The sequence below is a fragment of the Ambystoma mexicanum genome, chromosome 10 (assembly GCF_040938575.1).
Source record: "Ambystoma mexicanum isolate Mex_15411 chromosome 10, UKY_AmexF1_1, whole genome shotgun sequence".
Lineage (NCBI taxonomy): Eukaryota > Metazoa > Chordata > Amphibia > Caudata > Ambystomatidae > Ambystoma > Ambystoma mexicanum.
Genome location: NC_090932.1, coordinates 1,229,350,164 through 1,229,366,828, shown reverse-complemented (window position 1 = coordinate 1,229,366,828; position 16,665 = coordinate 1,229,350,164). Strand labels below are relative to the sequence as shown.

The window sequence follows — 16,665 nt, the reverse complement described above, 5'->3', positions numbered from 1 at the left end:
GCATGACCACTTTGACCTCCTTTCAAACAATTTGACAATCCACAATCTTCACAACATCAATGCTCCTTGGTACTTGTAGTTTTACTTTTGCACTCATGTCCTCTTTACTTTTGCCCTCTTGGCAGTTTTCACAGTTCATATAGATTGCTTTTCACTCAATCAACTCCTGTTCGGGATTGTAGTTTTTTTGCCTTCATTTCCCACTTTCCATTACTCAGAACATTTCAAAGAGACTTTGAAATGAGTAATTCCACTTTGCAGGACCACTGTTACTTTGTATACTTTTCTCAGCATTCAATCATTGTTCTCTTCATTACGCGTTTTATCATCACACGTCCAACCTTCAACGCGTGTTATATGTCTCTTTCGCTCTTAATATAAACCGGGCGTTTGTTTGCCTTCGATAACTCACCCGTCGTGTTAATTAGACTTCCATCTTCAATGCTTTTCCCGCAGCAGTCAAGACGGTTACCAACGCCTCCTCTGCTCCTCCCCAACTTAGTCTTTCACCCGGGAGGGTAGTGGGCTGCCTGGAAGCTTTCTGAAGATTTCTCTTTTCCGCTCACTCGTTTTTAGTCACTCAACGTGTATGGCTTCTCGAAAGGATGGAATTCTCACCTGGCTCTCTCTCGTTCACCACAGCAGCTGATCAGCCCGTTAGCCTTCCAACTTCCATAAACTGGTTCGCATCAGCCCCGAAAGAGCATTTCCTTCTTGCACCCAGCCTTGCTCAATGTGCATGTGTGCCACCTTTTATCCTGACTTGGAGGTGTATGTAAATTGTATTACATGCCTGACTCCGACAGATCTCATTAGAGGGAAAGAGCCATTGTAAGCCAGAAGAGGTAATCTGCTGACTCTACTGTTGTCAATGTGAAGATGGGAGGAATTATGGGAGTTGTAGTTTCCCATAACATAAGCAGGGGTAGAAGTAAGATGGGTTAAGGAAAAAGGAAGATACCATGTCTCAACATCAGGTGCTTCACCCCCACTGCAAGAGTACCCCCTAACCAGGTGATCCTCCCTCGCTTGTCCACCCTCAGGGTCCGGATCCAAATGTGATGGCCTATGCCTGGCCACCAGAGTACGGGATCCCCGGGGACTAAGCTGTGAAACACCCTCTGGTTTTACATAATACCAAGCATTTCCTCTGTGTTCATCCCTCGATCCATCCATCTGTTCCACATAGCTACATGTTACTGACCATATAAGTCAGTATTCAATACCCCACACAATATACAGTGAAACATGCGTCACCCCAGTGCAGCTCCTCCACGGTCCACAGCTCCTAAGTAGTGTAGGGAGGTGGGAACACTCATGGACTTCCTCCCTGAAGAGTGCAGTCGGAACAAAAACATTTGGAGAGCGGGTCATCACTCGGCAGATGATTTGAGCTGTTAACTAGAGTGTGCCCCCTCCCCACCCACCTTCCACAGATCTAAAGGCAAGACATATGTATATATATTCAACCAATATATGTATATACACAGTTTGGCTACTCTGGTGTGGTTATGTTCGTGCTCATGCAAGTATGAGTCCCTGTGGACTGAGCGCCTTCCCTCCGTCCATAGCTGTGTGCACTTGAACATGTGGGTCTGTGTGGTTTACCTCCATGACCTCCTTGCGGATATCTGCGATCCTGAACCAGTGCGTAAGCTGTGGAAACCCCTCCAGCTCGGCGTTGCGCTCCTGAAGGGCTACTTTTCGCTTGCAGGACAACTGGCGACTGAAGTATTTTACCAGCTTGCTCTGGGGAAAAAAAAAGATATTCCTATGTGTATTTGCATTTTGTATTTATTGAACATTACCAATGCCATTTCTGTTAGAAATGTCGTGCACAGAAAACATTACAGAGGCAGTTCTTCACAGCATCACGCATAGGCCTAATTTGTTCATGCTATTTGCTTCTAAAACATGAGAAATAAGAGAATGATATGGTGGTGGAAACTGAAAATAGTTCAGATACATTTTGGCAAAAGAGTTCACATTGTTACTCAAATAACACCAACTGAAAGATCGGAATAGCAATGTGCCTACTAATTAATTCCTGCAACATGCAAGTCTCAGGTTTGAACGCCAGATCTTTCTTCTAGAGTTGTGGGCAAGAGGGGCAGTCAATCAATAATGTGTTTTTCTTGGGTTAAAGATAGATATGTACAGAATGTAGATGCTGGACTGAGTATCAAAGAACTACTTCAATCAAATAACATATTTTTCAAATATTTAGCTTTCCTGGACTCCAGTAATCAATGGTACTGAACGAAAGCAACTCCATATTGGACTTCAGCCTTGATGAACCCATGCTTGTGAACTGGCATAAAAAAATATCATGATACTTCATCCTCCACAGCGGGGGAATCCTCCTCATGCAAGGAGAAATGGAGCTCCTCCATCCTCTTGTTAGATCCCCTTCCCCTTGAAGCAACACATGACTGCCATTTCTCCTCCTGAACATAGAAATTCAGGAGAATGAAAATCACAAGGACCTAAAAACGCCAAGAATAAGACAGCAAGTCAACGCAACACTACACAAACCAACAGCAAGTGGGGAGACAACAATATTACAACAAATACGCTGCCAAGGGAATTGAGAAATGGTAAACAACTTTTTAACCATTTTCATGGGATTATCAGGGATGATATTGGGGACAAGACATTTTTCTTTTGCTTTTTGATATTAGGTGGACAAAAAAGGAAAAGGGAATGTTTCCTTTGATATATGAGGAAACGTATTAAAGACTGAACAAACACGAAGACAAAGGGGCAAATGGACAACAGGAACACTCCTCTGAACAACAAACTACTGAAAATGCTCCTATAGCTGATCAAAATCACACTAAAAAATCTACAAAAGCACCAAACACCCTCACAATATAGGTCTACCTTAGGCAATACCTTCCTCCAAAGCCTGGAACACTCCACAAACCAAAAGGAAGTGAGGTGGAGCCTATGCTATAGTCTCAAACCGCTTTTCAGCAATTTTAGGCCACCAATGGGCTGAACGAACTCTACAAATATCCCCAAATTTCAACCCAAAAACAGAGGCTCCTGATTTAGTGCTTTTCAAAGGGGGATGCAGGGGGAAGTCAGTCACAAAACGATGCAGAGTTAGTCCTACCCCTGAGGTGGACGATTGGCAGCAGAAAGACCACCAATTCCTGTCCCCACCCCTGTGTCAGCATGCTTGCATGCAAGCCACTTTTGTCTCGTGCCATACCTCTGTTGTAATACACAAGCCAGAATGTTGGTACAACACATCTGTATCAGTGAGAGGCATCCCCGTACCAACAAGGGAAAAGCACCAGTATCATCCAGGAACAATTGAAGCTCACCACATGGGAGAATACAAGTGGGGGGAGAGGCCACACCACCTGCATGACCCGGTCTATAGACCAACCTGAACGGGCAGCGAGGGAGTCCCAAGTGGAAGCCACGGTCAGATGCAACTGGCAGCAAGACCATGCCAGAAGAAGATGGCAACCAAGAACCAGGACTTAAACAATTCATATAACAATAGGGGCAAAATGGAGCATGTTCCACCATCCCCAAATAAACTTACTAGAGAACTTCTCAGGCATAGGTCTAGAAACATGAATATGAAATATAATCCTACTGTGCCGCCAGCAACAGTACGCAGTGAGCCTGCGTGGAGAGAGGGTGCATGACTTAGCCCCCTTCCTCTGCAATTTCATCCCACATGCCCGCCTAGATTGGCTGGCCCTCCCTAAACAATCTCCGGGGGCAGAGATTTAATCAGGGGACAGGAAGCAGGATGTCTGAGTTATCCAGATAAGGTCAGTAGTGGAGACAGAGGTGGACCAAGCGACTAGTAGGAGGAATAAGGAGCAGCGTCTTGTGGAGGAAATTCGTGAAGAAGGGGGGTTACTGGCTTAGAAGTGAAAGTGTGAATGGGCATGTATGTGGCAGTGAGTGAGTAGAAGTCAGAGTAAGGAGTGTGTGAAAGTGTATGGTATGCATGGTAGAGTGTGAAAGGATGATGTGTGTGTAATGAGGTGGGAGGACTGTAGTAGGGGGAGGCTTGTAGTGGCAAGGGGAGGGTAGTAGTGGCAGGGGGATGTAATAGTGACAGGGGGAGGGTGGTAGTATGAGAAGGAGAATAGGAGGAGGGCAATAGTGGAAGGAGGACAGTAGTAGTAATAGGAGAGTGCATAGAGAAGTGTAGTGGCAAGAGGGGTTACATAGAAAGGATGAATGCGAGGGGTAGGATGAGCGAAAGAGCTAAGTGAGAGGATTGGTGGGAGGAGTGAGCTGGAGGGAGTGATAATGAAAGTATAAGGAGAAATGAGTGGGGGTTGAGATCGAACTAGCCTGAGTCCCTCCAAGTAAGTGCAAAGCCCAGTAAAAACTCATGTTAGAATATTAACCTCTGGTTAGAGCAAGGACAGCTAGGAAGTCCCTGAGGGAGTGGAGAGCCAGTGAATTAGGGAGTCACCAGCAGCAGGAGATAGAGTCCAGACAGTAGGGGAACAGTAGGGGATTACTATTCAGTAGCACTAACCGGGGTTATGGATGCATAGGCTTGGAAAGAAACCCCCCAAAAGATGAGAGGGACGACCCTAGGGCATACAAAATGTAATAAAACCCACTGAACCGTCCTCGAGCCTCGTCCATGCCGAAAAACCTGTCTCAGATTGCGCCAAAAAAGGTTAGAGGGTTCTGCAGGTAGTTTTAGAAAGTTCAACCACGCTTATCAGGAAAGAAATCCCTATAGCTTTTATTTTGGCCCACAACTCTGTTACATGGGTCAGTGAGTGCAAAAGCATGTGCACCCCTTTGTGCAAGTGAACTGGTAGACCCACCTTCATGCTCCAGACTAACAGCTTGGCCGAAAAGCAGCAAATAACGTTTTCTTTTGGTTTGGTAAAATGTTTGGCCATGCTGTTAGCTGCCTGATAAATCACAATTAAGGATCATTAGAAGGAACTTAATATTTCTTCTGGAGACTGGGAGTTGATTCTGCCTCAGATGGGGGCAGTAAGATTTGCACGGTCGGCGAAAAGGGAGAATATGTTCCCAAAGGACCTGCAGCAAGGGTACTGAAACAGAGGAAGCTGTTTACTGAAAAACCAGATAACGATAACGATCTTAATAAATGTGAGCAATCATGGCACTTTATCATTTACATGTTAAATCAGAGGCAGAATCTGGGCAGAGGGAATGATCAATGGTGGTAGAGCCGAATCAGAAATATGCTCCCACCTATTCACCCGAGTAAATTTAAGTCCAATGCGACCAATTGCTTGATAATGGAGCAGTTAAACCTTTTGAAGAAGGGCTGTCTCTTCTCATACCACATGTACGAGGTTATGTAACAGTTACCTCCTTCAGGTTGATGGAGGGTGTTGCAACTGAATTAAGTCACACATTGCAGCATTGAAGCTGATCCCTGCAGAAAGTCAAATCAGCCATAGGAAAACAGCACTATCACCAGGGATAATCTGAGTTGTGAAACGCAATTACAATGATACAGTGGTATGGGTTTCCTGGAATACCTCGGGTCATATTCCAGAATAAAGTTGGTAGCTGCATTTTTTTCTTTCCATTTTCACCTTCATACTGAGGGGGGAAACTGGTGATGTACAGGAGTGGTTCCACCAACATTGCACTGTTTTAATGCAAAAAGGGGGATACAATCTGGCCTTTTATGAATTAGATGTGAAAGGTGGTGAGATGGTGGGCATCAGATGGTCACATTTTTACTGTCTTCCAATGTAAAATGTGTTTCCTTGTATTGAAGGGAAGGAATTGCATGTCACTGCTGTCTATACAGGAATTAAAACATTACACGTTTGGGAAATGTACAATTTGTAACCCCTGCCTCTGGGCTGGGTGTAAAAATGGGTACATTTTCAAGGTGAACTACCACCTTGTAATACATGGGTATTTCTTACAGTGGTAATTTATTTCAAGTAACCATACCATGAGTATTTTTTTAGCGCAGTGTACAGTGTGAACTAATCTTTTCTAGGGAAATGTTAGCTTATCTTCAAAGGACAGAAGAAAAATTGGAGGCTTGACTCAGAGGTAAAGACAGTCCTCATTGCTGTCGCTAAAGTGGGCTATTACTAAAGTTCTTGGTCAAAGTTTTTACTTGCAGCTTCTAAAAGCTTGTTTTAAACCTGCCACCCCTTGCCCTCATCGTTGGTTTACCTCATCACCATTGTTGAGATAGTGCCTCCCTTCAATTAAACATGGAGAAACCAAGTATTGGGGTCTCATTCATTACACACCTATTTTGCAAGGGTTTGGGCTCTCGAGTGAAATGGTTTCTCACAAACCTAGGCTGCTGAGAGGCAAACGCTTCCAGGTGGAGGATGAGAAGCTCTGGGCAGCAGCTGCTCTCTGGGGCTGTGTTCCTATTAATTGAATACGCATTAGCTTGAAACTTAACAGAGGCCGGATTGATCAAGGGAGAGGTACTAACTCTGTACCAGAGATTCCAAGTTGGCGTGTAAAATCACTGCTTGTGATTCGGTCTCGTTTGTTATTATTTCAAGAAACTGGCTTCATGTTAAAATCAGACAAAACCTGGAAAATCCACCATCCAACCTCACATCAGCAACACCAGGATGTATCTTGCATTCTTGGCACTCAGCCAAAAAAGAGGGCATTCAATTACAAATATTAAAAATGCAATGATCTGTACAAAACACTAATCCAGAACATGAATTTCAGGAATTTTGGAGAAGAGACAAAAAAAACACTTACAAAATCGAAACATGCAAGGACAAACAGGAATTTAAAACCAATTGCATGGGTCCTTTCAGAGAAGACACAGAAAAGGGAAATATGGCTGACCATCGTGACTACTATACTCCCTATCCATAAGTCCACTTTCATCCATTCTTCTGGCCAATTCGTCGGAAGGGAACAGGAGCGGAGAGTGATGCAGAGGCACCACATCAAACAAAAACAAAAAACGGTAAGGCACAATAGTGCATTCACTTTTTTTGTATGATTTATTGTATTATTTAAAGTGCAGACCTAGCTCGAGAACAGCACAGCACTATACAAGGTTTGTGTAGCCAGCGTTTGGGCCGACATCTTTTACCAGTAGTGCAGTACTGTGATTTGAATTCTGTGCATCCGTTGGGAATAGCCCATGGTCAGGTACGATTGAAAAAGCCACGTTTTGAGAGATTTGCGAAAAGGGTGGATGTGTGACAAGGAGGATTCCATGAAGAATACACCCAACGCATTCAAGTACTTCTCAGCATGTGCACTTTATAAGCTTTAGTCCACCGCCCATTTGGGAACTATAGTAAAAGGCTGCTGAATCAAGCGTCAAGCACCCATATGTGATAGATGGTCAGACGATCCAATTCTGGAAGTTCTGTCCAAGTAAAATGTCAAAGCCCTGGCAATGTCTAAGTAATGAAGGTTTCTCGCAGGCTCTGAACGGGAAGAAAGGTTGGTAGGTACATATTCTGATTTTATATGAAAGTCTGAAAAAACGTATGGTCGGAAGTTCGCATGAGTGCAGACTCTTCCTGTGGAATTTCAAGAAATGGGGGCTGGCACAAAGTCCCTGAAGCTCACTGGCCCCCCCCCTGGCTGATGTGATGGTGACAAGATTGAGATCTGCTGTGGCCATGTGCTCAAAGCGTTTGTTAATGAGGGACATTAACATCACATTGTGATCCCACGGAGCAATGCGGCTCTGAGAGGATGGGTACAACCTGCAAGCAATGTGAAATGTTTCACAATGTGGTTTAAGATTCAGAAGTCTGTGCCATCTTTAGGATTATGCAAAGGGTTGCTGAGTGATAGGTGATACAAGATTCGGACTTGAGACCCAACTCTGCGAAATGGGAGCAATCACTATTCAGGTCAGCCAATAAAGGGTTCCTATCCTTTTTGCACACGCCATTAGCAGGGCAAGGTCCACATGCTGGCATATTGAGATTTAGTGGACATCTTCCGGGCACCCACAAGTATCTGAATATTCCTTCGTTAAAATCTCAGATGGCTGTAAGCGTATTCCTCAGGAGCCAGGCCGGAATGGACAGAGATAGAGGGGACAGATAAAGCACCCTTCCCCCTTGAAACACTTGTGTATAGGCGCGTTACAAATGCCATATCATATCATATCTTCTGCATAAGAAGGTACATTCTGAGAGGCAACGGCTGATGAGGGCCTGATAAACATCTGCAGAATATACAATGCCAGAACCCATAAGGTTATCAAGATCATTCTAAGGCCATTGCTGCAAGCATTTGTTTACAACTTTCGCCATCAAGGAAACTGCATAGAGTAACTGCAGGTCCAATTTCTGTAGAAAAGCATCCTTCTCCAATACCCCCCCAACACCATGGAGGTACACCATGGAGGTACACATATGGCACTTCCTGTTGGGCCGATGCAACATGGATCCAAAAGAGGAGTTCCCTATCGAAAGCATGAAATATCGGATCCACCGGTTCATGGGGAGCTCCCACTCTGTCGGAGCATTCACGTGTCTGCAGAGTGTAGGTCGCAACATAGAGCTCTACCACCAGATGAGCGGCTAGTTTGGAGATGTGATGATGGCCCACGCCCCCAACTCCTGGGCAAGGATGCATGGGGGAATCCTGTACCTCAGTGTGTTGAGATTGGACACAATGGACAATTTAATGGTCATGTTCTAAGATGGTAGGAACACCTTGAGAGCCAGAAATATTTCAGTTAGTTCCAATGAATGTGTATGTCTTTCACTTTATCCGTGTCGTGTATCCACAAGTGACCCATGAAAGTTCCCCAACCCACCAGGGGCCATCCGTGAAGATGGAAACACTGGGATCTTCCAGGAGCTCTTGATATGTTAACGTGTACAACAGTTGGAGTCCATGGAACTGAAGCAATGTCACTTTCTCTTAAGCCTTGTGGAATAGGTAGATAATTCTGAGTAATGCTGAATATGTATCCATAGTTCTAAGCACATGCCCTTGATGCTGTGTCAGTGACCCACTGTTCCTTCCCGTGTGTTTGTGGCCAGGTTGATAGGAACAGTTCTTGTTTCTCTGGCAGGAACAATGTGAAATCATGTCTCTATCCACAGGCACAAACAGTATGCTGATGCTACTAGTATCACATCAGCATTGGTCTGCCTCCAAGGCACTGCTATTGGCGTGGGCTTTTTTTCCCACAGCACCTAGAGTCTTCATCTTTGCCCATGGGGAGAGCCCTGGAAAACACTGATGAACCTAAAGAGAGTCATTTTTGTTGCAGAGATATGGACCATACCTTTGACTGGGTGGTGGGTGAAAAGCCAAATAGAGTTTCTCGTCTGGGATCAGCCTCAAGTTCTCATCAACACTTCCATTTATGGGAGCCATTAAACAAGGAGACTCACAAAATGTATGTGCCTCCTTCACTGCATCATGCAGAGGAGCAATGACCAATATCAATTGTTCAACTGCCAGGACTTCTGATAGGAACCCCGGTTCGACTACAGTATGTTCAGGAATCTGTAGCTCCATGTACTTCATGATCACCAGCACCCACTCACAGAATGCCTTAACTAATGATGAAATATTCTCATCCCCATCTTGAACATCACAAATGTGATATGATAAGGACATATCAAGCTGAGGTTCAGGCCCTTAGCAGTACTGTGGGGAATTTGACATTGTAGATCTTGACAGACTATTACTTCATGCAGACACAATTGGATGCTGGAGTGATTTTGGCGTTGGAACTGCTTACTGTGGTGGTATGACACGAGAAAACGGGCTGTAGAAGTACGAACCACTGTTAGTGGAGCAGCAACTAGGGAACCCTGTTGTCAAAAGACGACATCCCCTGATCACATCTGGGGAAAATAAAATGGTGCATCACTAGTGTTGTCAGCACATAGCCCTGTTAAGAGGTTCTCCTCGTATGGATGGAGTAATGCAAAAGAGATGTAGGGTCCATCAGCAGAGCCAGAGTATTCAAGCTGCTACATCATGCATGTGTGACAGAAGGTGCTAGAATCCTCCCCCACATGGAAGAAGCTAATGGTAGTCCCAGCCCCACCACAGGTGGAGCAGACCAGGAAATAAGGGGAAAGCTATAACTGTAAAATACACTGTAGGCTGAGTAAGAGCTGGGGCGACCTTGCCTTTGATGTCACAGTAGCCACAGCCATTGGTGTAGTTTCTAAGGGCTGTCATTTCCTCTTATCCAAATGTTTTTTGGAGGTCTTCCAAATGTTTTTGGAGGTCTTTTCTTCATCAGCCTTTTGAGGTGCGACAGCAGGAAAGAGAAGGATGATGAGACCTCTGCACCCCACGGACAGTAGACTTGAGAGCCTCACATTTCCTATGTCAAGTTCCACATAACCCCCGTGTTAGCCTGGTTATGGAGCAGGTAGGAGAGAAAAGGGACTGTATTACACCTCCCATGTTGGCTAGTCTGAACAGTCATGTCACGAGGTATCCTCTGAATCGTACAAAAAAGACTTTCCTTCTTATTACGGATATAGACAATGCATTTCTTTGGTGGTTCCTGATGACAGTTGCACAGTCGCCTTAAGATTCTCGACTGAAGGGCTTCGACTGACGTGTAGGGGGAAAGAAATGCAGGAGGGCCAAAAATGTATAAACCTGAACACTGAAGGCAGAGCTGGTGGGAGTCCTTGTCAGGGAAAAATCCCCAGCAGAAGCCACACCTGATTAAACCTATCCCTATTGCCCTATAATCGAGAAAAACTGTGCGATGCTAAAAAAAAAGAAAATTCTGCCAAGCTGCTCGCATCCTCCAGTCCCTCCAAGCAGAGGAAAGGACTGATTGTAAAGGCATGTGCCTTGCTTACGGAGGTTCCCGTACAGAAGATGCTCATGTGCTATGGGGCCTTACCGTGTAATTTTGGGCTTAATGTGTTGCTCCACATCACGCTCCAGTCCCATACCCGTGGGATGAATTGCCCATAATTATGAATGAAAGTGGACAGGATGTAGGAGTACACACAGTAACAGAAAAAAAGTACAAACACACACCCATAACAACAGACCACTCACAACTCCAGTGTATGCATAAAAGGTGTAAGCACAAATGAAACACATGCACAGATGCTGCTCCCACCAATCTTTCCAGACCACTTAGGCACACAATTTGGTAATGTGCAGAACACAAGTAGAACGCAGATAAACATGAATAAAAATGACACCTATGCATATAAAACAATTCACCTGTCCTTTCAGACGAACGAAAAACAATTTAAGTATTCACACAGCCCTTTTGGGAAACCCAAAACGTACCAAATAAACATGCGGAAACCAACGTTTTAGACACTAGTCAGTAAACCATAATGTTACAGAAATATGGACTAGTACATTATACACTTAAAAAGAATAAGTGGAAATTAACTGAAAACAAATATAATTTTATTGGTAGCTACCGTACCAAGGGTATTAGATGTGGACCTCCTTGCTCACTGTGCTTAGAGGCTCAGCTGAGGACAGCCAACAAGGCAGAAGCAAGTGTCTTGGGTTGCTGTTGGTAGATGGGGAGCAGGTGCAAGTGGATCTAGGTCACCTGGCCTAAGCACCACCCACCTTCTTAGCCCTGCCTCTTCCTTTCTGCTCTTAACTCTTAGATCGGGTTGTCCGAAGCGAAGGGCAGATGACGAAAAGGGCAATTCCTGTTTGGACCAGTAGGACCCAGGGCCTGAACCCCTGCTCAGACAGCAGGTAAGCATGCACCAACATGTGTTTTCTCCCTCTGGCCACACAGGCCGTCCCCACAGGCCATCCCCACCATCATCAGGGAACGCCAACATCAACTTCTTCGTGGCTGGGGTGAGCACAGGTGCTCTGTGGAACAGTAAGTTGTGCATTTGTAAACGTTTTATTCTCGCAGCATGTGGGCCCCTCCACGATCCCTTTGTCCAGGTTGCTTCCTTGTTTGTTGGTCTTCCCCATCCCTCCCACTGTGCTCCATTGGTTGGCGGGCCCTTTAAATCTGCCACCCAAGGCACCCCCTGCCGTGGCAGCCCCCTCAGCCAAGGACCAGAGGCAGTGGTGTCCGCTGTGATGGCACCTAGCCTGCAGCTGTCGACCTGCTGCAACTGATCAGGTAAGTCAATTCTGGTGTGTTGTATTGTGCGGTGCTCAAAAACTTAGCCCTTCTTCCCTTATAGGAAAGTCGGATCTGTGTTGTATTGTACTGTGCTCAAAAACATAGCCTTTTTTCCATCTTTTGGGAAAGTGGAATCTGTGTGTTGTATTGTGATGTGCTCAAATACTTTCTTTTTTAACTGTACTGAGTTTTTATTTTTTCAAACATGTATAATGACAGTATAATATACAGTCTACTTATGCTTATTCTCCAACATGCCCTCCCTCCAACTCCCTCTCCCCTGTGTTGCCTATGGTATCAGTGTCGGGTCTATGCTCTTGTTAGTTCTGAAGGTAGTTCAAGGATTTAAGCAGTTTGCAGTGTATATGAGGGTTTGTACTCTTTCTCTGTTACCTTTATGGTTGATGTGAACAGAGCCTGTATCAGCATATTCCATGCTATTTCCTTATTCGTATCTGACAAGGCTTAAGTGTGCTGCACGCCGCCAAACAGCTGTTTCGGTGAGTGCCCATTTTTTTGAGATCGCGCCATCAGTCTTCTATATTGGGGCCCTTTGAAGACTTCCATTTCATTGCTATCCTGCATTTAGCCAATATAAACACTAAGTCTTTCATCTTGGAAACATATCTTGTATGTTTAGGTCGCGTGAAATGGCCAAGCATGCAGGCTGAGGGCAATAGCGGATTCATGTCAAGGCCTCCTTTTATTCATTCTATTTGCCACTCCTTCCCAGTACTTTTGTATGGTGGGGAATGACCAAAACATATGTAACATGACTACCTCTAAGGATTCACATCTAGGACAGTGTTGTAGAGCTGGCCCTGGGAATCTGGATATTCTGAGAGGAGTCAAGTATGCTCTCTGTGTTACAAGCAGTTGGATTAATTGCAATCTCGCTTTACGAGACACTATTGTATGGCATCCTAATATCTCCAAGCAGTGTCTCTCTTGGAGTGGTGCTCCCAGGTTGTCTTCCATTTGGCTCTTATGGTTACATGGGTGAGGGGTCCAATGCTTAGGAGGAATCCATATAACCTAGAAATTGTCTGTGTACCTTTGGCAATGTCGTACAGGGTGTCGATCATAGAGTGTGCCTCCATTATCTCTTCATACCTTGGCCGTCTGCATAGTATTGCATTTTTTATGGTGCAGTACAACCGGTATTGGCCCTGATGGAAGCATGTATTATCTGCTTACTCAAGAAAGGGTATGAAGGTGGTGTCTTGGAGCAAGTCCCCTATTGTGGCAATGCCTTTTGGTTCCCAATATGAATTCCCAGTTGTGCTTGGCTGCTGCTGGGACCAGCAAGGCCAAGGGGATCTGTACAGAGAGCGGGTCCTTTAGTTTTATTAATGCTAAGGCCCTATCCCATAGTTGGATTCCCGGTGATAATAAGTATAGGTGTTGTCCTGTATGTGGTCTTTTACACCATAACCATTCTTTCAGGAAGAAGTGTGGTGCCACAGGTTGGAGTAGCATAGTGTTGAAATTGGATACATCCACCATCCAATCCACTAAGTATTGTAGCTGCCCTGCCATGCAATACACGAATGCTGTCTTCGTATGGTCTTTGCAATGATACCAACGCTAATCTGCATCTGCCATTCTTCCACAAGAATTCCCTATATAAGGAGTCAATAGTTTCGAAGAAGGCTTTAGGTACGTTTGCGAAATAACGTAAAGGTCTCGGGAGGAGGGGTAGTTTGGTCCAGAACTTCATTGAGATCTGTACACCTTCTAGGGCTTTTTACGTGTTCTGTTCCTGACCGGGATCATGATATATATTGACTCCTAGGTATTGGAACATGGAGTGCTTCATTGTAGGGCGAGTACTGGGAGTTTTTTTTTTTATGCGCCGTTGCTAGTCCTGCTAATGGGAACAGGGATGACTTTTACAGAATTGTGATGCCTGAGAACTGGGAGAATTGTGCAAGGGCTTCCAATATAATTTCTAAATTATCTCCTGCACTTGTGTGTATGTATATATATATATATATATATATATATATATAGTCAGCATACATGGATATCAAATGGTGTGTCCCCTGAACAGGTGTGCCTGCTCTATTTATTCTTTCCTTAAATATGTTGCCACCGGCTCCATAGCTAAAATGTACAGCAACGGGGATAGTGGGCAGACTTGTCTAGTGCCTTTTTCTAGCACCCAGGGTTTTGAGAAGTAGTTACCTGTCCTGACTCTTGCTACTGGGTCGGTATATATTAGCTTCACCCATCTTAGATAGTTCAGGCCAAAAATAAACCTGCGTAATGTGGCATATAGCAAATCCCATCGAATGCTTTTGTAGCGTCCAGTGCTGCAATAGGGCACAGTGCATCTTAGGAAGTTGTACTATACATAATATGGTGTAGACGTCTCAAGTTCCAGGACATGTTCCTGCTGGCATATAACCTGTTTGGTCGGGGTGCACAAGTGTGCATATGATTTTTTTCAATCTGCTAGCTAATGTCGCAGTAAGGATTTTGCTATCCTGATTAAGCATGGACAAGGGTCTATTGGGTCCGCATTCCTGTGAAGGTTTGTTGGGTTTTATAAGGAGTATAATTGATTCCCTTAAGCTGAGTGAGAGAAGAACTTAATTGTACACTTCAGTCAATGTGTTCAGAAGATGTGGGACAAGTTCTGCAGCAGATTCTGTATAAAACTCACTTGGCCAGCCATCAGAACCTGGGCTTTTCCCTGTGGGTAGTGATCTTATTGTGGTCATTAGTTCTTCTGCTGTGAAATGGGGAATCTAGGTCGCCTATTGCTGCATCGTTCAGCCTAGGAAGGTTTATCTCTCAACACTTCTTCCATATTTGCATGGTTGACTATGGGCTTCTCAGTATAGGGTTCGGTAGACATTTTGAAAGACTCCATTAATTCCCTCTTGGGTTTTTATGTGTTGCCCTGTTGTGTTTGAATTGAGTAGATGGGAGTACGTTGTTCTTATCTATTTTTTTAGCCAGGCTAGCCGTCTGCCTGGTTTGTCCCCTCCCCGTGTTGCCGTTCTGTGTTTGTTGTATTTATACTTGCCCAGTCTCTCAGCAGTCCAAGTATTTTTGACCCAGAGCCATTTCTTTTTCCCCATTGTCTTCACGGTCCTCATGGGATTGTGTCAACTTTTCAAGTGCCTCTTCTGTGGATGTAAATTCTCTACGGATTGTGGCTTGGATGCTCCCTGATTTAGCAATTGTGGTGCCTCTGATAGCCACCTTTTACTGCTTCCCAAAGTGTGCCCGCACTAGAAACACTGCTGTTTTGTAGAAAATATTCTGAAATAATATCTTTAATACGATCTCGGAAAGGGATGACTAGTGGGGCTTCGCTCCGCAGTTTCCACGTTGGAATCGGGGGCCTAAGGGATGCATATTGCCATTTTAGAATCAGGGGGGCATGATCAGATAAGACAGTACTTTTGTATTCCGCTATTGTTAGTTCGTACAGCAGATCATTACACACAAAAAAGTAATCAAGCCTGGCTTGGACAGCATGTGGAGTAGAGTTCTGTGAATAGTGTCTAGAGTGTGGATGGAGTGTTCTCCAAATGTCTACTAGTTCAAATGCGTTCAGAAGTGTTTGCAGGGACCTGGCTGGGGGGGGGGGGTGGGTTTCTGGAATTTCATGTCTGACCTGTCCATACATGGATTCATAACACAATTGAAGTCACCTCCCCATGTGATATTCTCATTTGTGTATGGGCCAAGTCTTGGGTACAGCGTCTGGAATCAATGCACTGCCAATCAAGGCTTCAATGCCTTAATTGGGAGCATATGCGTTTACTATGCAGATTTCCACATTTTCTAAGAACCTGTGTGGGAGTACCATTCTGGCTTCATTGTCTCTTTTAAACTTGGTTACTTTGAAGGGTATTGTGAGTGCAATCCAGGTCATTACTCTGCAAGCATATGCTGAGTATGTGGAGCCTAGGACACGTCCCCTCCATTATTTGGAGATTAGCGCTTGTTTTTCCTCAGTGAGATGGACCTCTTGCAGCAAAGCAATGTCAATCTTATGTCTACGGAGGTACATATAGACTTTCTATTTACGTAATTATTCGAGCCGCGGACATTGCAGGTGAACCGTTTTATTTCGCTAGCCATTATTGTCTGAATTCGGCAGTAGGGGCTTATATCCGGTATCGGCTGACAACCCTCCATCCCTACCTCTTAATGAATGGGTGAACATTATCAAGTTATTTTGTGATTCAGCGGCTAATATCGGCAAAACAAATTCCCTTACCTTCCCCAACTTCTCTGACAACAATCGCCCAGCATCGTTGCCCATGCTTGGGTGTAACCTCTTCTCGCTCTTGCCTTCAGGGTCTGGACCCGAGGCATATGCGCAGTGGGTGGGCACAGAAACAAGCGTCCAGTGAAGAAAACGTTTGAGGGCGGGTCGGTAACAGCCGTGGGATGGGCCCACTCCCTTGGGAATAGTCAGTGGGTGGGTCCTGCCACTTAAGCAAGCTTGGATACCGGCTGTGGTCAGTAGCGGCAACCCGCTAGGTCGGTGACCCTCTTGTCCTGGGGTCCCTGGCCAGGGCATGGCAGTTAGTTTATTGTTGTCAGAGCGCAGCACTCCTGGCCGGTTTGCTAGTTCGTGC

At 44.9% G+C, this 16,665-nt stretch overlaps 1 protein-coding gene across 1 annotated transcript in view; it reads right to left on the bottom strand.

The window, feature by feature from the left end:
• KSR2 (kinase suppressor of ras 2) overlaps positions 1-16,665 on the bottom strand; it is a 2,560,931-nt gene that overhangs the window by 2,352,425 nt on the left and 191,841 nt on the right. Inside the window, exon 2 of the mRNA XM_069619206.1 lies at positions 1,609-1,749. Within this exon, the coding sequence (XP_069475307.1) occupies positions 1,609-1,749 (141 nt within the window). The remainder of the gene's footprint in view (positions 1-1,608; positions 1,750-16,665) is intronic.